Here is a 21,929-nt window from a genome sequence, read left to right as displayed (position 1 = left end):
TTTGGACTGGAGCATGTGGCCATACATTCAGTGCAGCTTAAAGTCAAAGCCATCCTTTATTTCTCTGTATAAACACATACTTGACTAAACACACTTTTAAGAAACACAGATTATGAGAGAGAAACGCTTTGTAACTGGGAGGATTTTTGAAAACGAGGGAAAAGAAAAAGCAAACTTTAGGGGGGCATGGCCAGTCCCGTGACGTCACTGATGGTTATATAGGCTGCAGCTGTGGCGGCGTGCTCGCGCTGCTTAGACAGGCAGAGCACTGAGGACCGGTGGCGCGCGCTCACACACTCACTCACACACACACACTCCCCCAAACAAAGAGAAGCACGCGAGGCAGCACAGAGCATCCCACCCTTTCAGCCGCGAGCTCCATCCATCCCCTCTTTTTTGAATAGAACCGGTCCCGGTCCGAGCACACAGAAAAAACCGACAATGACAACCAACGGCTCGACTAACGGAACCAGCGACATGCTGCAGATCCAGTTCGGTCTCATCAACTGCGGGAACAAATACCTCACCGCGGAGACGTTCGGCTTCAAAATCAATGCCTCCGCCTCCAGCATGAAGAAGAAGCAAATCTGGACTCTGGAGCAGAGTGGGGACGACTCCACCGGGAATGTTTTCCACCTCAAGTCTCACCTGGGCCGGTACATCGCCGCCGACAAGGACGGGAACGTCACCGGGGACAGCGAGACCCCGGGCTCTGAGTGCCGCTTCGTCATCACCGCGCACGATGACGGCCGCTGGTCCCTGCAGTCCGAGGCGCACGGCCGGTTCCTTGGTGGCACCGAGGACCGGATCATCTGCTTTGCGCAGACCGCGTCGGTGGCTGAGAAATGGAGCGTGCACATCGCCATGCACCCGCAGGTGAACATCTTCAGCGTGACGCGCAAGCGGTACGCGCACCTGAGCGGCAAGGTGGACGAGATCGCCATCGACCGGGACGTGCCGTGGGGGGTGGACTCCATGATCACGCTGGTGTTCCGGGACCAGCGGTACCACCTGCAGACCTCAGACAACCGGTTCCTGAGCAGCGACGGCGCGCTGCTGGCCACCACCGACCGGAGCACCGGATACACGCTGGAGTTCCGCTCCGGTAAGGTGGCGTTCAGAGACTGCGGAGGAAAGTACCTGGCGCCTTCAGGGCCCTCCGGTACCATGAAGTCCGGGAAGAGCGCACGGGTGGGCAAGGACGAGCTGTTCGTGCTGGAGCAGAGCCACCCGCAGGTCGTGCTGACAGCAGCCAACGAGAGGAACGTCTCTACCCGGCAAGGTGGGTGTGGTGGCCCGGTGTGTGTGAGAGAGATTGTGTGTGTTGTGACTGGTGACAGGTAGTTTGTGTGTATTGGTATTTACTCAAGGGACAATGCACAGTGGTGCACCTGAGTCCATCATGTATGTGCCAGATTTTGCAATATGGTTGATGGCATTCAGATACAACATACAGGAGCTAATGTTAAAGCACATTTGCACAATTAAAAGTACACTAATGAAACCCCATACACACACAACACACACATGAGATAAAAGCTAATAGGCCCACACCATTAGAAACATGACTGTATAACCCCTTCTCCAGTTTATGACAACATGTTTGATTGTCCAGTAACCACTGTTTTACTTTTTGGAGAAAAGAGTTGAGAGATGTGATGTTTCTGAGTGTGTTTGTGTGTGGGCCTGATGTTCCTATACTGTTGACAGCTAGTGTGTGAATGTGTGTGTTTGTTTTATTTATTTGGGGAGGGACAATTCCATCATGTAAATGTGACAGATTTACCCGTAGAGGCTCATTTTCATCTGCAGTCCTTCCAGGTTGATGGTGAAAAAACACAATCCCAGCACATTTTAAAGCACATATGCACATTAAAACCACCATATAAACACACAACAGCCACAGACATGCATGCACAAGCCCAGGCACAAACGTTTTAGGCTCAAACGGCTAAAAAATATATAATAAAATACAACACATAACTCCCTTTTCAGTCTGTGACAGCATGTGGGATTGTCCAGTATCCTCTGTTTGATTTGAGATGGTGTGTGTGCTGTGTGCCTGTTGTTAACGTGTTGGGTTAACGTGATGGAATGTCAGACTGCATCCCCCCTGCAGCCTACACACACTCTTATTGTCATCCAATGCAGTAGGATATGGGACATGTTAATGACCCACATATTCCCACACACAGGCCTCTGAGTGTATTCGCATGCTAAACAATGGCTTGTTTGAGCAGAGTCAACATCCTTATGTGTTTATGTGTAGATCCTCCTCGCTATAAAAACCAGTATATATTGAAGTGGGAAAAACAAATACTTAATAAGATAAGATGTACCTTTATGAACCCCTTGGGAAAACTCAGGAGTAATTCAAACAGGATTGAATATAGGAGGTGATAAAGGCACACTGAGCCTCATCCATGTTCGCTGTAAGGGTTTTCAGTGAATTTTTGAGACATGAAAAGGGTGCCAACAAAGAGTCCTTGGCTCTGTGAACACATGCAGCATCATGTTCACGTGTGCCATCATTCAGATGTAAAGCAGCTTTAAACTGTGACAAGCAGGAGGCTGAACTGGCACAAAGCAGAACAGCTAGAGGAGAGGAAAGACTGCACATATACAGTCTTAAAAACTGCAACATTTGACCAAACTATTACGTAAAAATCCTTTTAAGCCAGATGTTGTATAACCAGGGGGCAACACGCTGTTACTTTTAAGGTTGAGTAATCTGCATGTGGTCAATAAAAAGACAAAACATGTGCAATCCTGTTCCTAAAGTCAAAGGTAATGTCTTCAGATGCTTTCTTTAGTCAGTCTAAAACCAGAAGATATTTGCTTTGATGCGATTTAACACAAAGAAAAGCAAGAAATCTCTACGTTTGAGAAACCATTTTCCCACAGATTTATAGAAATAGTAGAAGCTCTAGTAATAAAAACTGAATCTACATATTTCCCTTTGCTTCCACTGTTGCTCTGTTATTCAGGACTTCATTTAAAATGCACAACATTAGTCATCCCCATTATAGCATGAATAAGCTATCGAACATAATCAGATTTTCACACGGCCCTGAAGGCATCGAAATCCTCTTGAGTATCTTCTTCTTGAGAATCTGAAAGCAGGTCCAGTCTTCAGAGCTCAGAGTAATGATCCATGTTTTTTATATATTTCAGATATTAAAAGGTTGTTAGGGGGCTTTCTGTTTTCCCCACATTGTATCTGTGTGTGTTTGAGCTAATTCTGTCCATGTGTCTGGTTTCTATCTGTAAGAGTGCTGATAAAAGCTTCTTCCTCCCTTCCTTTCTCCTTTATTCCCTCCCCTTTTCCATCTCCTCTTCCTTGCATCACCTTTGCCCTTATTGTGCTTCCCTTCCATCTTTTTATGTCCATAATTTCCTCCCCTTCTCTTCTTCTTCTCTGCCTCCTCTCCCCCTCCCCCACTCTTAGCTGCTGATGCTTTCTGTCTGGGGTCATTACCAGTAGCATCCCTCACAAGGATGGGAGTCTAAACAGATTCATGAGTGAATGCATCCTTTAATTTCACCGGGAAAGATATGGAAATTAATCTGGATGTCCTCCATTTTAACGCAGCTGTAAGAGTGTGATGCATGCTTGGAAAAACCTCTTGTCATCAACGCCTGAGAAGCAGACAGACTGAGTGTCTGCTGTAATGAATGATAGGAACACACTAATTGATGCTCTTTAAATCTATAATCAGCAGCTGGTTGGAGAGGAAAATTGTTGAGAATACCGTGCGGTTTAGTGGTTTTGCAAGAAAGTATGATTCATCTATGCTTTCATTTTCTGTTCATGTCTCTCTGTCACACCCCGAGTCGTTTATTTTTCTGCAGCCAGGCTTTGTTTACTTGTCGAGGGGATATTTATCCACTCTTCCCACCATCAGCTTCTTCACACGTCTCAAAATGGAGGCTGTTTTTTTTTTTTTGGTTGAGATTGAATAAAAGGCCAGGAAAACATTATTAATACTGGCAATCTTTTAAACGGATCTGTTGGAATTAGATGATGATGACCTCCTCTGTGTTGAGAGCATGAAATGCAATTTAATAATCCCTCTGTGAAAAATCTCATTTCTGTCTGTGAGGCAAATCAGATTATATATTATGTCGGGAGCTGTCAGTGAAATGCAATGGAGACATCTGCTCCCACAAGTGTTTAATACTCACTCCATTAGATCAAGATTAATACGTTTATTTAGGATTTGTTCCGATAAACACAAGTGAAATTTCCTGTTGAAGCGAGACAGTTCTATCTGGTTTGGCTTGGCTAACTCAAGACCATAAACCATCCATTGCAGCTGTGGATACATTATTGATGGTCAAAGGGTTTGCTGCCTCCACAGAAGTACAAAATGTACCAATCTGACACAACCAGCAGTAATCTTACCGATTCTGACCTTATTAAGCAGATCAGGTATCAGCCGTTATGATGACCGATCCACATTAAAGCGGCTCTGTGGAGCTCTATAGCAAACAGACTAAATATGCGTCTAAATGTGATGTTTCTGACCAAGGTGCGCTGTGTGTATCTTCAAAGCTGCGTGGTTGGCTAGCTTGCTGTCTTCCTCTTACCTTTGTTGCTGCTTTCAATACATTTCTTTCTGGGTTTCCAACCCTAATTTGCTCTTAGTTAGTGTAAAACCGAGCTCAGAAATGTGTGCATCCTTGTGTGCAACGCAAACAGAACAGCGACCCACTTTAAAAGCATTAAGGCTGCCATTAAAATATCGACTGTTGGATCATCTGCCATTTAGTTCTTGTTCAGCTGGTCTATATAGTGTCCAAACTACTGATTAATGCCCATCACAATTTACCAGAGCCAAAGGGATATTGAAATGTCTGGCTTTGTCCAAAAAGCCCAAAGTGAAAGGGTATTTAGTTGACTATTAAATCTACTCAAACTAGAAGGCAGTCAAGACCTATCCCAAGGCCATCTCCATAAGTTATTTGATGAAAATCGGTCCAGTAGGTGGTCTGGTTTGCAAATCTAGACCTACTTTGGTTTGGGAAATGTCAAATATTCTCATTTGAGGAGCTTGTGGAGTAAATGAAATGAACCAATTATCAATTTGTATGATGATGTTTGTTCTGTCAACCCAGTAAATCTTGTTTCCACCGTTAGTTTCAATTTCAGTGCCATATAAGTTGTTTTGAGGGATCAGAATTGGTATTAAGGAAGGAAAAGTTGCATTGGTGCATCCTTAATGAGGTCAATGACTGAAATAATGCCTCGCTCATAGACACTCGATGAGTCATGTCCTCCCTGCAGCTTTAATCTAATCCGTCCAAAACAAACAGACGGTCTAAATCTTTATAGGAAGATCACGTCCAACCCTGCAACAACTGGATCATTGTGACGCGGATTAGATGCTGAGTGGAATTAAACTGGCTCCAGATGTTTTTCAAACCGGCAGCTGCTCAGAGCTCCTCTCTGCCCGGCAGAGGCCAAGATGGCAGCCGAAGTTGACCGGCTCTCATTTGACGTTAGCGAGCTCAAGTGGGTCAGTCCAAAAGCTGCTTTGCAACAATCAAACGTGCAGATTTTGTGAACGAGTTTGAGATCAAATCCGGTTTAGACTTCCTTTCATTGGGTGCAGTCTGTCAGTAATGTGGAGACAATTTTGGGAGGTCCTTAAGTCAGTCCTTAAACCACTTATTTGGAAGGTTAAGCGTTTGTTCTAAAGTGCATCCCAACTACACAACAATGGAGCTGGTCAGTAAAAATGTATAATCCCAACAGACCCAACACTACAAAAATAGGACACTTTTTGGGCAAAAATAGGCAGAATCTTTCCATAAATCTGCTCTAATTGACCAGATTAACTCGGTCCAAGTAACCTAAAATGGATTAAATATTTAACAATATCAGTAGCTTTTAATGTAATAATCTCATGGTAGTCGAGTGTTTGTCAGAGTGAAACCAAAATCACGAGGAATTTATTTTTGGGCATTAACTACAAACGGCAACCCCACTAATTCCTAAAATGTCATTTATTTTAAAGTGTTTTTTTTACCAACATCTATCGCATATCTATCTATTCTATTTTAACTTTTTGGTTTTACATACACATGGTGAGGTTATACTGTATATTTTCAACCAAAACCATTAAATAAAACCCTTAAATTATGCAGTTTTTTGGAGCATGCAGTCTTGTCATGTTGGAAACCACAAGAAACAAGTCTAGTTTTTCAGTCTGAGACATATTATCTGCACATTATCCTCCTAAGTCTTCCCTCCTCACACTTAGCATCAAAGTGACCCTTTGCTGTTGCTTCCTGGTCATAATGTCCACTCTCTCCTCCCTGAATCATACATGGTCACAAATTCCCTGAGAGACTTTTTTAACGACCCTCCGATGGACCGAGACACAATTATCAGTCGGTTAGCTCGGAGCTCAATCGCCTTTTAAGTGGCCTCTAAACCCTGGTGTGAGTGTGAGGGAACATTAAGCAATGGTTTGTCGGCTAAATGGACGAAAGGTCCTCATTTCCTGTTGGTGTGACCGCTGAGTTCTGACTGCTCTTGTAACTGATGGTCATCAGAGAAGGCTGTGGAGTTGCACTGGTTTCGGCACTTAATTATATATATTCAATGCCCTGTTGGGGATTTTTGGTGGAATATATAACTTTTGATGATGTGGCAATAAGGCAGTGCATGGTAAATGTCTTCTGGATGCTGGATTTACAAGACTTGGTGTTAAGTCCCCGCAAATCCCATTAAACATGACTAAAGCCACTTTTAAATAAATAGTTTGACCTTAAATATCTTTCCAGAGTTAGAAGACAAGATAGATTTTTTATATTGGTTTGTTTGGTATCAAGGTCCAGCCAGTTAGCTTAGCTTAGCAGGAATACTGGAGCCAGCTGATCTGGTTCTGTTCAAAAAGTACTAACTTTCTACATCTTGATTGTTGTACTGATTGCACAGGCACGATTATACTCGTACAACACGAAGTTTTAGAGGTGATAAGGTTTTTCGTTGGAGCCATGCTGGCTTTCCCCCACGTTTCCAGTCTTTATGCTAAACTTAGCTAACTGGCTGCTGACTGTAGCTTCATATAGACATGCGTCAATCTTTCCTTGAACGATTTCCTTGTATCGTGTCTTAATCTTTGTCATTGTTTGATGTTGCGATGAAGCTGCTGTGATGCAAGAAACATTTCAGACTTGATCTGACATCAAAGTATTATCGAATCTAACTCTCAGCAGAAAAACAAATGAGATTATTCCCCAAAATGTCGAACTATTGACACAGTTTGACAAGTCACGGTTAAACCAATGCTTGTTTGTATGTTTGGAGTATCACATTTTCAAGCTCTCTGAAGTGTTTATGATGAGACTTTGAATCATGTGTCAGAAACGGAGGCTTCATGTTGTGTTTGGCCGTGATTCAGCCCTGACACCCTTTCTGTATCCTTCAGCCTCCCTCTGGCAGGAAATGAGACACACACGCACACGACCTTGACTGGTGTGATATAATCCCTGCAGGGTGAAGGCTGAGGATTTTACAACACATCAACACGGACACATCCACTCAATAAAGAGTAAAAAGGGGACGCAATTAATTCACGAATCCATGGTAATGTTCACATGCTGATGCTCTAATGTGTTTATAGACCCTCAGAGTGTGTGTGTGTGTGTGTCTGTGTTTTCTGGGAGCGTGCCAGGGGAGCTGCCTCACGTTGACTGCAGGGGAGCCTCTTTAAATGTCACCTACTTTATTACAGGTTAGCCGTTCAGCTGGTCTCCACTGAGTCATTCTGCTCCTGGGTGTGTGTCTAACTCACAGTCCCAGTATCATTTAGAGCAACACATTAAACACAGAATGGGGTTGAAATCAATTCACCGAAAGATTTGGGGCAACCCCAGGCACAAGGCTGCTTCTTAAATGTCTGGAGGGAACTTTGGGATTTTAGCCTTTGCAGACCATTTACATGCACACAAACCTATATACCAAACTACAGGAAATATTTAAACAAAATTACCATTCGTTCTAATATCGTGAATGAAATAGCAATTGCAATTTCAGTCAAAATAATCTCAATTAATTGATTTTTCCCAAAACATGCAGCCCTACTCATCATACTGTATGTGTGTTTGGATCAGAACAAAGAAAGGACGATGATCTGTCTCCCTGTTTGTGCCCCAGCTGGTCGCCTCTTCGGCAAGGCCTACTGAACAATAGGACACACACACACACACACACACACACACACACACACACACACACACACACTAGCAAACACACACTCAACTGCACTTGTAACAATAGCTTGCTGCTGGCTCACAGAAACCGAGGCCAGCAATCTGTGCCTGCCGCCATCAGGCTGAATGTGGTGGGCGGGGTGGACAGAAAGATGGAGGGCTTGTTTTTCAAGTGTGTGTGTGTGTGTGTGATGTGATTGGTGTGGTTTGGGTGGATTCTGGATGTGGGGTCACTTCCTATGGTGTGGTTAACTGAAGAGGGCGTGTGTGTAAGTGACCCTCTGCCCTGCTTCTACATTAAACCCCTCAAAGTTATCTGCATGGACATATCTAGACACACACACACACACACACACACACACACACACACACACACACACACACACACACACACACACACACAGACACACACAGCCTCGGCCTCTCTCTGGGTCACGGCTGAGGCTGTGCAGGCCTCGGGTTGATGTTTTGTCAGGTTTTTGTGCGCGTGTCTTTCGTTGTGATAACACACGGCCAGATTCAGAGTGTGTTTGTGTGTATAGATGAGACACTAAGCTTCTAACTGTCAGTGAAAAGAGACAAGCACTTCTTCATATCCACAGTCAGGCTAGTCAAATAATGTGCTTATACTTTCAAATCATTCAGGCTTGTGTGACAGCACCCACTTACATTCAAATAAAATGTTTTTGGGGGGAACCATTTAGTCAAACCAGCTCTGTGTGTGTGTGTGTGTGTGTGTGTGAGAGAGTGATCCAGTTCACAGTACGGCATGTAAAGTCTGCCATCTTTTGTCAGTTTCTCAGTTTATTTTCATATAGTGAAATGTGATGTTTTCCCTTCCTCAGTGACCGAGTTCAACTGGTGTTAGGTTTTGTTTGTAAGGGTTGTACAGTGATGTGACGCGAACAGCTGACTTCCACTAACAGTTTGGACAAAATAACCAGTTTTATTCGTAAATGTTGTTGCTCTCACTGACGTTGTTGCTTTCTGCTCATATTCAGTTTATTTTTGTTTGTACATATAAGTACACATATTTCAGTTTAACTTCTTGAGCGCTAAACGTGTCATTACATTGAACATACAACATTTATCTGAGGCTCTTTTAGGTTGTTTATTCTCAGGTATACTTTACATTTTACAGACGGACGGACGCTTTTTAGAATAGCATTTTAGCAAAAAGACTGGAAACAGGAGGGGAACGTTTAGCCTGGCTCCTTCAAACACATTGAGCGGGGTTAGTGAAGCATTGATGATGGTTCCTCTTATGGAGTTTCTATTTATAGCATACCTGTTCTTTCAAAGTACGCTCAAAACCTTTTATTTCAATAAATTCTTTACTTACTTTGAGCTGTTGATCTTTACTAAACCATGAAGTCTGACATCAAAACGACTCCATTCGCAGCATCAATAATGACAAATGCTCAGACGGAAACAAGCAAACAGACATTTTAGATAACATTACGATCACTCAGACAATGTTTTCAAGGCTCTTTGGCATTCATATGATCCGGGATATAGCTCTGTATTTAATTTAAGGATTGTCTTCAGTCCAACTTCATCAAATTCTAGGTCCCTGTTCCTCAAATTTAATGTCAACACTTGAGCATATTTAAATTTGTTGGAGCAGTTTTGAGTTTAAAGTGTAGTATTGGAATACTGTGAGTCAGTCTTTGATTGTTAATGAACTGATCTTTAACAGTATTTAGGTTTTGAATAACGAACATTGATTATTTATAGAACATCTCAATATAAGCTGACTCATGGTGTCACACTGTAAGTTGTTGGTAGAAGTTTTCCAGCAGATGTTTTCTTTCCCTCTTGCCTCAAAAAATAAATGGTGTGTTCACTGCTACTGTACTGCGTGAGTATGTTAGCCGTGCAGGAAACAGAAAGGATTATGGGATGTGAGTCACGATCCTGCATGCCGACCCTCTTCTCTCCTCATTTTTCCTCCTCGTCTGCTGCAGCTACATTTGTTCCTCCTCCTCCTCCTCCTCTCCTCCTCCTCCTCCTCCTCCTCCACACCATGTGGTTCCCATTACTCTTATATTTTCCTTTTCAATCATCAGTGGGTGTGTGCTGCGGCCGTGTGTGTGTGCTGCTTCAGTGTGTGTACATCTGCACATATTTCTGCAGAAACTCAATCTGTCCACAGAGGCCGGAGCCACACAGTTGACTTTAGCACTCGCTCAGCAGCAGAGCAGCGACGTATATATGTCTTTCTTTTTCGTTGTTTGTTTTCCAGACACAAAATACGGGCAGTAATTCTTTCTGAGAGCTTTCGGTATACTCTTCTGTGACTGGGAGCTTTTGTTTCTCTGTATAAAGTCCGTCCTCGGCTTCAGTTGGAGCGTGTGCAGCATGTAATCAGACACCATGTGTTGTGTGCAAGCAGAAAGGAAAACTGACCAAGCATATTGAGAAACTGTTGGGAAATAATGAACATGTTGGATTGTGTAGGAGGCCTGAGACTTAAAGGGTTCTATTATGCTTTTTGGGGGTTTCCCTTTCCTGTAGTGTGTTTATATAGGCTTGTGTGCATGTAAATGGTCTTCAAAGACTAAAATCTCTCCTAGGCGCTCCCCCTCCCCCTGCCTGAAAAGCCTCAATTGGACTCCTTTGTTTACTTCTGTAACACAGTGACATCACTATGTATCACTCGCACTTCTTTTGGCTAGCACTCCAACACATTGTACGTGATAGGCTAAGGGGCGGGACATTTCTAAATGGCTGACCAATCACAACAGAGCTGACCAGCTAGAGGCACAAAATACAAGTATGACCTAAAAATGAGCAAAATAGGGCCCCTTAATCGCCAGGCTCATTAATATTTTCTTTGGACCCCCCTCTTGACTTAGAGTTATACGGCAATACCCAAGATGTAGTATAACTTGCATTCAAGTGTTTTTCATCGATGAATTGGCGTTACATGATGCCTTTCATTGTGGCTCATCACACAGACAGTACTGTTGTCCTCTGAGGCAAAGCGAGTCTTTATGACCCATGCACACTTTGACTAACGCCATCATTTATAGCAGTTTAATCCTTTTTATGCCTCCGGGTTTGATACCAGAGGGATTATGCTTTCTGTCTGTCCATCCCTTTCTCGTCAGCTTGATATTTTGTTTTTTCCAGGAGGGAATTTAATCAAATTTTTCGCAAAGGTCTAGTACAACTAGCTTTACAAATAAGTAATGAATTTGGTGCCTCACAAAACACATTTATTTGCCTATCATTTCACTTTTATTCAAAGCGACTTGCAATAAGTGCAATCAACCGAAAAGATGCAAAAGAAATGTAAGTAGATTTGTTTCTAAGCACTACAACCTTTTCTTTCTGCGTTTTATGGCCATGGTGCAGTCTAAACTGGTGGGGTTTTAGTATCTAGACAGAATAATCTTGAGTTTGGCCAAGAACTAAAATGCTAAATTCTAAAAATGTATCTGAAATGTAGGGTGGAGTTATGAAGTTGGGACCTTTTACACAGAAATGGACGTTACTTATCTCTACGATTCTAGTTTTATAATCAATCGGTTAAAATGTAAAGGATTTGAAGACTTCTTTTGTCATTCGATAAACACCGGTAGTTTTGCAACACAATGTAGAGTAAAAGAAAATCCTGAACTAGTGCAAAACACACAAACGCTGCCAGTGAGTTTCAGTCACAAGAAATATATTTACATAAATGAAAAACGAACTGCTGAAACACTACCTTACTATCCCTCAAAATCTTAGTTAGCCCCGTCTTTAGCAAAATAAATATGACCATAAACCTGCCTCTGGTTTCAACACACTTGAACAGCTTTGTAATTCTGATTTTCCATTTCCACGGCTGCTACGTGACCGCTGCAGCCGTTAGTGAGGCTGCGGGACAACATGTGAAAAATGAGATGCAGTGGGGGAGGGCGTCTCACATGAAGGGGGAGACGAATGGAGAACACATGAGAGTTTGTTTTCTTACACACATGTTTCTTTCTCCCTCTGTGTCTCGCTCTGCACACATTTACTCAGACAGTCCATCTCTCTCTGTGTGCAGCCTGCAGCTATATGTCCGTCCACGCCATGACCTCATCATGTACAAGAGCACGCATTGCTGTGCATGTAGTGTGCGTGTGTGTGTGTGCGCAGTACAGTACAGAGGGTGGAGTAGGTCTTCATCCTATAAATGACTCATGTTTGTTTACCTCATTGTTCTTAAGTGCCTTAATGGGGTTAATTCAATTTGATGAGGTCTGGTGTGCTGTTGACATATACTCGAGCGTATGGAGACACACACACACACACACACACACACATGCACGACAGCCTTTTAGATTTAGTATCAATAGCTCTTTTGTTATGTAATAAAAGGTAAAAACAACAGTCTAAAACCCCAATATATTCAGTATGCAGTGAATTTGAAATCTGAAAAGAAGCAAATCCTCAAATTGGAAGCTGGGGCCTCATTACAGAAAAGCCCTCATCATTATGTCTCCGTCAAGGATGACATTAACGATTGCTGGTATTCTATAAATAAAAATCCTCTTATTTTAAGGATAAAAATGTATATTACAGACCTTTCTGAAGAGTCTTGTTTGTAATGATTTAATTTGGATGCGTTTAGTGACTGTCCACCCTGAGAAATAACCCTTTGAACTGTAGTGAGGTCTGTCTGCACTGGGGTGTGTGTGTGTGTGTGTGTGTGTGTGGGGGGGGGTGTGCAAGTGCAGCTGTGTGAAATCCTTCACTAATCCAAGCCTGTCTGATGTTGCTCATTTAGCTGTCTGATCCTGACCAGAGGATGTGTGTGGGTGTGTTGGAAGCCATTTAAACCTGTGTGTGTGTGTGTGTGTGTGTGGGGGTGTATGCATGCTATGTGGCATGACAGAGCATCTCCCTTGATGATTATCCATTTGCAACAATGGAGGGGCCCATCTGCTAGGAACAGAAAAAACAGAGCAATAACATTTACGAATAAAACTGGTTATTTTGTCCGAACTGTTAGTGGAAGTCAACTGTTCGCTTCACATCACTGTACAATCCTTACAAACAAAACCTAACACCAGTTGAACTCGGTCACTGAGGAAGGGAAAACATCACATTTCACTATATGAAAATAAACCGAGAAACTGACAAAAGATGGCAGACTTTACATGCTGTACCGTGATCTGGATCACACACACTGAGCGCTGGTTTGACTAAATTATTCCCCAAATATTTGTATTTGAATGTATGTGGGTGCTTTTGAAAGAATAAGCACATTATTTGACTAGCCTGTCTGTGGATATGATGAAGTGCTTGTCGCTTTTCACTGACCGTTAGAAGACAGGAAAACAAAAAAACTGACAGAGACAAAACATCAACGCTGAGGCCTGCCGTGACCCAGAGAGAGGCTGTGTGTGTGTGTGTGTGTGTGTGTGTGGCTCGTCAGTGGTCCTCCTCTGTGGTTATTTGGGGCCCTCACATGTGCACGTGTCGATCTGATGACTGACCCACTGCCCTGTAATTTAACTAACCACTCCTACCACTTCTCTGACCCCGCCCAGGTATGGACCTCTCAGCCAATCAGGACGAGGAGGGCGACCAGGAAGTGTTCCAGGTGGAGATTTGTCGCGAAAACAGGAAGTGTGCGTTCCGTACCGCCGCGGGGAAATACTGGACCCTGACCGCTAACGGGGGCTTGCAGTGCACTGCCTCCACCAAGTATGCAACACACACACAGACACACACACACACACCAGGGAGCTTGTTCTATAGAGAGTCCATTGATAACGTATAATTTTTTTGCCAGAAGTATAAGGCTAATGTCAGGCTATAAAGAAACTGAGATGAGGGAACCAGGAGGTCTAAAATGCTAACTCATTTCCAGGTTTGAGGACTCATTCCTGCACCATCCTATGATCAGATACATGTCCTTAACTTTAACATCACCCACACCCTCTTACCTTGGCAGTGATTGTGTGTGAGAACCTGCGCTCCATCGCACAACATGGCAAGGGAGTTTTGTTTGTCAAATTTAAGTGTGTGTGTGTGTGTGTGTGTTGGGGGTGAAGAGCTAGTGACCTCATCTCAAGGCCGTGGGATGTAGTGTGGGATTAACTGCGTCTGGGTTGACCTCCACCTGTAGCGAGTGACTTTCTTTGACGTGCTGTGTTTCTGTTGACCCGTGACCTCTGACCTCTCACCCCGTGCTCCTGGTTGATTTTCCCTGTGAGGCCCCCCGAACAGATTCAGGAGCAGAAGCTTAGATTTATCTTGTCTAAGTAGAGTGTCTCTGTCATTGTGTGTTCAAAGGAATACTTCAACCTCAAAAAGACCATTTGTACATCCAAGAATCACTCCTTGAATTCTAGAAAGGAAATAGGGGCAGCGTTAAAGAGGCCCTATTGTGATTTTTGGGGTTTTCTATTTCCTGTAGTGTGTTATATAGGTTCTTGTGTCTTATGTCAATGGTCTGCAAAGGCTAAAATACCTGAGTTTCTCTCCCACACACTCCCCCCTGCCTGAAACGCCTCCATTAGACTCCTTTGTCTACTTCCAGAACATACAGACATCTCTATATAACACTTGCTCTTTTATTGGCTAGCGCTCAAACACATTGCACGTGATAGGCAAAAGGGGCGGGACATCTCTAAGTGATTGACCAGTCACAACAGAGCTGGCCAGCTAACCAATCAGAGCAGACTGGGCTCTGGTTTCTGTCAGAGGGTGAAAAGAGGGGCTGCTGCACAGGCAGTATGAGAAAAATAAAGAGCTTTCTGAACATTAAAGCATGGAGACATGACACAGCAAAGACAAATATGAAGCTGAAAATAAGCAGAATGTCATCTTCAACTCAAAGGTAGAACAACAACAACATGTTTATAAGTACAGGAGTGATACGCAGCCCAACTAAACATCTGATGAGAAGCATGTGTCCTTTATTTTTTAAGCTGAGGAGAAGAGCGTTCTGCAGGAACTCCAACAAATTCCTTCATCACATTCCTGACATTTGACTCTCCTCGCAGATCAGACCACAAAAATCTCTTTATCCAACATGTCCTCTCTGTCTTTGGTTTGAGAGAAGCATTCAGAGCTTATCTAATAAAGGAAAGCGAGGCAGAACACAAGTACATCACAAGAAAATCAAACCCTACTCTGTGCCAAGTGAAAGGATTAGGAAGCAACTTGATTCAGGTTAACTAAAGAGACCTAATGAAGCTTATCCTTTTACCTCGCGCCTACATATCCGATTACCCCGCAGTAACTGAACTCAGGATTAAACAGTCCTGAGTTGAAAGTGACCGTGTGTTGACACTGCTGCATCTCTTCCTGCCATGTAAATGTAATTATCCTCTCTATCTCTAATGCTTTTTACTTTCTCCTCTCCTTCTCTCTTCAGGTCTGCTAACTGTTACTTTGACATCGAGTGGCGTGGGAAGAGGCTGACTCTCCGGGCTGCCAATGGGAAATACGTCGCCGCCAAGAAAAACGGGCAGCTAGCAGCGACCATCGATTCTGCCGGTCGGTGAGATTTGTTGATTCAGCCGTTCAGACACTGACTGATTTATTGATTCACTTTTCAGCAGTGTTATAATTAAAATCATTGCTGAGTGTTCTCGTTGTTTCTGAGCTCCAGCAGAATGTGAATGTTTACTCTTTGGGGAATCTTTATTCCTTCTTCTCCTGCCACGTTGCAGGCTTTTTTATTCTCAAGTGAATTATGTTGATTGGAAACATCGTGATAAACTCCTGAGTCTGCAGAGTCACTGAGGAGCTCGTCAATGATACACAAACAGTGGAAAGCCACTTTTACTCCAGAACTGTACAGTTTTGACTTACTTGGTATTTAGTATTTCCAGACCAAGTAGAATAACTTTACCTGCTACACTTCATAACACTTCAAAGGCAAATTGTTACAGATCTAGATATCTTCTTCTTTCTTCTCCCATTACGCATTTTAGGACTCTTCAGATATATATTTTGTCCATGACCATTTGACTTAACTTGACTTTTATTATTAAGAAGTTAAATCGAGGATTATCTTGAACAGCTTAAGTAGAGGATCAAATCTGGGGACACATAATGTTGCATGAAAGGGCAAATGATTATTTTCTACACTCTTTCGTACACATTTAAAGAACAATATGTGTTGAGTACCTTTTTAGCAAGACAGAATGAACTGCGAGGCTGTCATTAATGAAAAGATTTAACCAGCATGGTGATCCAGATCATCGCTTTACATTATCCCGCTTATTACACGACTACTTACTACATAAATCGACGACTTGACTCTCAAATATTTATATATTTAAAGATAAATCATTCCGATCCACTGCGTAGTGTTCAATCCAAAGTTTCCTGCTCACCACGAATATAAAAATGAATATTAAAAGTATTTCCGTGTTTTCTGATGGATAAAAGTGATGTGTATTTTTGGCAACGGTCTGTTCTCCTTAGCAACCCTCTGCTAGTGATAATTAACAACCTCTGGAATGTCCAAATTGACCAATCAGAATCAAGTACTCAACCAAGCCGGATTATTAGTACTTTTCAAGGTGCTGATCCAGTCTGTTACTCTTAACTGAATTCCTATAACATCAGACTACTACTAACCGTTACTGTGAAGACTTTGCCCAGAGTTTGGTCGTTAGGGAAACTGCATCCATTGCTGTGTTCAACACAAGCACCATGTCAGACGCAGATCAGAAGATACTGCGTTATAAAAGCAGCTGCTGGCCTCAGCGGATCAAAGCTTCACTTTGTGCTGCAGCTTCTGATGAGATGCCACAGAGCGCTTTTTAGGGCATATTTGAAGCCAATCTGCTTTGCATGCATTTTTAATGACATCTATGAAGATTCAGCACTCTGAGCTCAAACTGAGCTGCAGTGTGATGCATTAGTTAGGGATTTGGATGTATAGGTTTTGGTGATTTACATTTAGGAGCCAAAGGGTTGTTGAATTGCAGTGGTGGAAAGTTAATTTGTCGTTTAATTATTGTATTCAGGTGACATTTCCAGGTGCTTTACTTCAGTCGTTTCATTTCCTGCTTTCTTATGCTTCTGCTCCCGTACTAAAGTCACTTTTAAGATTAAGAATGCTAATACAAAGCATAAAACAAATTCATTCTGGTGTATTATTAAAGATTAAACTACCATCAGAAGTAATCTCCACCATCACCAGCTGCAACGTTAGTGATGTATACATTAATGCGTAAACATTCATAGCACAACATTCTCAGGTATATTATTCTGCATTATGTCTGTACTGGTTGTTGTGTCTTTACAGTAGTTTTAACCCCCTGATTCTGTCTGTCTCCAGGAGAGTCTGAGGAGTTTCTGATGAAGCTGATTAACCGCCCGATCATCGTTCTGCGCGGCGAGCACGGCTTCATCGGCTGCAGGAAGGTGACGGGAACGCTGGACTCCAACCGCTCCACCTATGACTACTTCACCCTGGAGTTCAGAGACGGAGCCTACAGCCTGCAAGGTCAGATTCAGGGTTCAAGCAGATAGACAGTGGTGTAATTTGACTACTGTGGGATGTAAACGTGCACATGTGCTGCAGGATTGGAGGGTATTGTTCGTGGTGGAACACCCTGCAGGATTATAAGGGATTAAACAATAAGGGATTCTCATTATGGATTTAAATTTGTGCCAAAAAGAGGGATTTGATTTGGATTATTTCCCCGCCTTCACATTATGTAATTAAAACAATGCGAATTTTAAGCACAACCTTTTGTTCCCTCCTCCATATTCTTCACACCCATTCCCCCTGTTTTCTTGCATATAATTGGTTTCTGCAGGGATGAGTCATAAACTTGTAAGATATAGTATTTTTGTCTCAAAGTCAATGGTTTTGGTCGGATGCCTAAAAAAGGTCTGTGCTTAATACACGCTTTAGAGATGTTCATGTTTTGTTCTACAGAATAAAGTAAGTCTGCAAATACCCCACTGGTGAATGTCTGAAGCATCTATGTGTCTTAAAAACCACGCTTGCTAACAACGGACTAAATCAGACTATTAAACGTAACCACACTGAACATTGGCCGCCTTTAGCTCAGTGGTGACTTGAAGTCATGTGACCGTGTTGTAGTTCCACTATAGCCTGATGTTAGCTTTTCACTTCAGGTCATTGTATTTAAACTTCAACTATTAAAATGTCTCAGTGTGTTTGCCACAGATCTTTAATATGGAAAAATCCCATTGCTATTTGTTGAGGGAGCTCTTACATTTCCAGCTTCCAGGTTTGCCTAAAAAAAAAATCGTCATCCTTACAATGCACTGCAAACTATCTATCTACACCACCCTTTCTCAAACCCTTTCTCTCCTCCTGCAGACTCCACGGGTAAATACTGGATGGCGGGTAATGAGCAGTCGGTGGTGAGCAGCAGTGACACACCTGTCGACTTCCTCTTCGAGTTCTGCGACTACAACAAGCTGGCCATCCGCCACGCCGCAGACAGCAAGTACCTGCGCGGCGACCACGCCGGCGTCCTGAAGGCCAACGCCGACGACCTGGAGAGCGCCACAATGTGGGAGTACTGAGGGAAGCTGCTGCAATGCTCAGGAATGAATTAAGAGTGGCGACGCAGCACAACCCCCACCCATACATCTACCTACCAACCCCTCCTTGCTCCTTATATTATGATACTTATGACTTTATATGTTGATGAACTGCACAGAGAGAATAGGAAGGAGACACCCCTTTCTCTCCGTCCTCCCTTTCCTTCCCTTTCCCCAGCGCCAACCTTTATCTGTTGCCATACTTACCGTGGGGCCGTGCACTTTTGTTTCTTCTGCTCCGATCTGATTCGCTGCTCAAACCTGTCACTCACTCCCTCCACGCCTTACGATTGTTGCAGTCCTTCCCTCCCCAGAGCAGAGCCACGTTTTAAAGAACCCCCCTTCCTCTCGTCTTTATCCTGCTCTGCAACATCTGTTTCTACCTGATCTAATCTCCCAAAAACAGATCCACCTACCGGAGAGAATCTGCTTCCTGTTTGCTGGATTTAAAGATGGAGACGGTGGGTCTGTTTGTGGGAAAGCTCACGTAGAAACGGAATGTTTTTTTGTCTTTGTTTTCCCCGAGCAGGCCCTATGTGATATAACTGGAGTGGAGCTGATAATTAAAGATATCGAAGACGGGTTTAACCCCTTTATTCATCTCAAATGTAAAAAATAACTAAATGTAAACCAGTTTCCTGTGTTGTTCTCTAGCTGTGTTCTCATTGGTCACTACGGGGGGATTTCCTGGACCAAACAGGATGTAGGAAGTTAAAACACTTACCCTTCCCCCCCTCCTCTTCACACACTAAACCTATTGTCCTGAAAAAAATATAAAGAAATTAAAAATAGCAAATGTTGCAGTCACATACTGTATGTTTATATAAGAGAAAAAACACTCCCTGATTCAAAGTTGGATTTGTTTTTCTACGTCCAAGGCACAGACATTATCATGGATGAAGTAGGGAGCTATTGCAACTGGAGTGAAATGATTTATAAACCCTTTTTGATGAAAGCTGCTTTTTGAATCCCTCGACCAAACCTAAACCTCAGCCTTTATCTAGACCAAACCTTTGATACTGGATTAACAGACCATCATCTCTTACACACACACACAACTGGAACCTGGTGCTACTAACTCCTGTTATAACTCGTGAAATGTTAATAAAGTCAAGCATCTCTCACCAAAAGACGGTGATTCTCTGCTGCCCCAGCACCTGAAAGCCTTGCCATATATATCTGAAATCTGCTGCTTCTTTAGTTTTAATTTCTGTCTGAAGTAGAGATGTGACTAAATTGTTTTTTGTTGGGTTTTTCTGTTCCTGAGGAAGTGAAACGTTTAAAAAAAAAAGATAAAAGAAGCAGATTTTGAATAATTTGTCATCTATTTAACTGAACTGTCTGTCATGCAGTCGTGTAGCACAAAGCACCCATTGGTCTTTGATTCTCCACCCTTCTGCTTTTCACACATTAATGGTTTCCATAAATTAGGCTGTTTCCCCACATCATCCTCTTCAACATTAATCATTTCTCTGATGTGAATCAGAACGGAAAACCAATCATTGTACTCCTATGAAATAACACATGATTGTAGCCAGCTCCTCACAAACTCCGTCCAATTCTCTCGGAGCGTTGTTTTTTTTGCATGAAGGGTTGAGAATCTCAAGCGAGTAAAAGGAGCGTTTGTCCTCGGAGAAACCTTACATCTCCAAGGTAACAAAGACCGAGGCTTAGACAAACGGATGTGGAAGGGTAAACATGTGGTAATGACTGTGCCTTACTCTTTTTTGGGCAGTAGGAAAAAATTTAAAATAAGATCCACATCTTTGCTTTGTATAACTGGAACTTCTTTTTGTATTATTATTTTGTATAATTTTTTTGATATTGTGGATTAACCTCTCTTGTGCCATTGGTTCACCTGAAATCCAACGACCAATAAAACTGGGATTTGGAACGCTACACGTCTCCTTTTTAATGTGTCTCTTTTCTTTCTTCTTCCCCTTTTATAGAACTACCAATAATCGTGTATACATTTTACACATAATTATAAATTGTGTTAGCTGAAATGAGAACTGTCAGTCTTATCAGCTGGAGCTAACACATCGATAAAGCTGTTTGAGGATCAAAATTGTTTCTAGTTTGATTTCTTAAAATGTTTTTATGTAATGTTTTTTAACTAAAATACTTTGAAGAGGTCCTGGATATTTGCATAAAGTGTACATCCATGACTTTGTACAAAAAACGGAGGCTAAAGCTATATGTCTTGAACTAAGATAGCATCATCACCACTTGATTATCTGCATAGAAAACATTACAATAAAGAAACATAACGTTGCAGTGTAGTCGGTTACTTAGAATTATAGTTTAGCAAAAGTATTAGTTAGTACTGTAAGAAAAATGTACAGTTTTCTGTTATCCTTTCTAAAATAACTCTGTTTCATTACTTAGCTAAACATAAATACTAAGATTATAGATTGAATTTGTATTTTATTTTATATTTGTATTTCTTTATTATTACTTTCTTCAGTTTTTAACTTTACAAGAGGTATAAATGAAGTATTAAATCCTCCTTGTCCTCGGAAATAACTCCAAAGGTTGCTACTGTAAGCAGTAAGCTAGTTAGCCACACATGCTAATGCTACTCAAGTTGGAGCAGACAAACAAACATTGTTTAATTAATTCCTGGCGTTTTATTTATTTTTTGAGGTGTTTAAAAAAGAGAGACTACCAAGTTTAACATATAAACCTCCATTCAAAATCTGTAAACACTGGAGAAATTCAAAACTTGAAAAGCTAGCCTAGCTTAAGGGTGGCTAATCTTTGTTAGCAAAAACATTGTTCCTGTGGGCATTTAGTAAATGTCAAATAAAAGAAAATGTGTGCTTCCTTGTTTTACTTGAATACAACACAACATGTAGGTTAAATTGTTTATTTTATTTAATTTCATATAAAGCCGAGTTTAAACTGGCTTTAACAGGGCTTGTCTGAAGGGGTTAAAGATCTCGTACTGAATTCTTTATGACGTTACACCAAAACACTGCGATGGATCATAGTTAAACCTGCAGCCCTTTCTTCCCCGGCACATTTCTCAGCTAATCACAGTGCTTTACCCATGGTCTCCTGCCAAGTTTCTGACCACAGCGGCTCCATGTGCTGTCCCACTTACACACACATAGCTTATATGGAAACACCATTTTTTCCCCTGTCTCCTGAATGGAGCCTTTGTGTTGAAACATTTATTC

General features: G+C 42.2%; 1 protein-coding gene across 1 annotated transcript; it reads left to right on the top strand.

The window, feature by feature from the left end:
• Positions 1–260: 260 nt before the first annotated feature.
• On the top strand, positions 261–20,646 carry fscn1a (fascin actin-bundling protein 1a). The gene is made up of 5 exons (XM_063903230.1): positions 261–1,282; positions 13,749–13,905; positions 15,584–15,705; positions 17,504–17,671; positions 18,521–20,646. The coding sequence occupies exons 1-5, from the start codon at positions 442–444 to the stop codon at positions 18,727–18,729; spliced, it is 1,497 nt and encodes a 498-aa protein (XP_063759300.1). The 5' UTR covers positions 261–441; the 3' UTR covers positions 18,730–20,646.
• Positions 20,647–21,929: the final 1,283 nt, after the last annotated feature.

This window comes from Eleginops maclovinus, chromosome 16 (genome assembly GCF_036324505.1).
Source record: "Eleginops maclovinus isolate JMC-PN-2008 ecotype Puerto Natales chromosome 16, JC_Emac_rtc_rv5, whole genome shotgun sequence".
NCBI classification, from domain to species: domain Eukaryota; kingdom Metazoa; phylum Chordata; class Actinopteri; order Perciformes; family Eleginopidae; genus Eleginops; species Eleginops maclovinus.
This window is presented reverse-complemented; position numbering and strand designations above follow the sequence as displayed.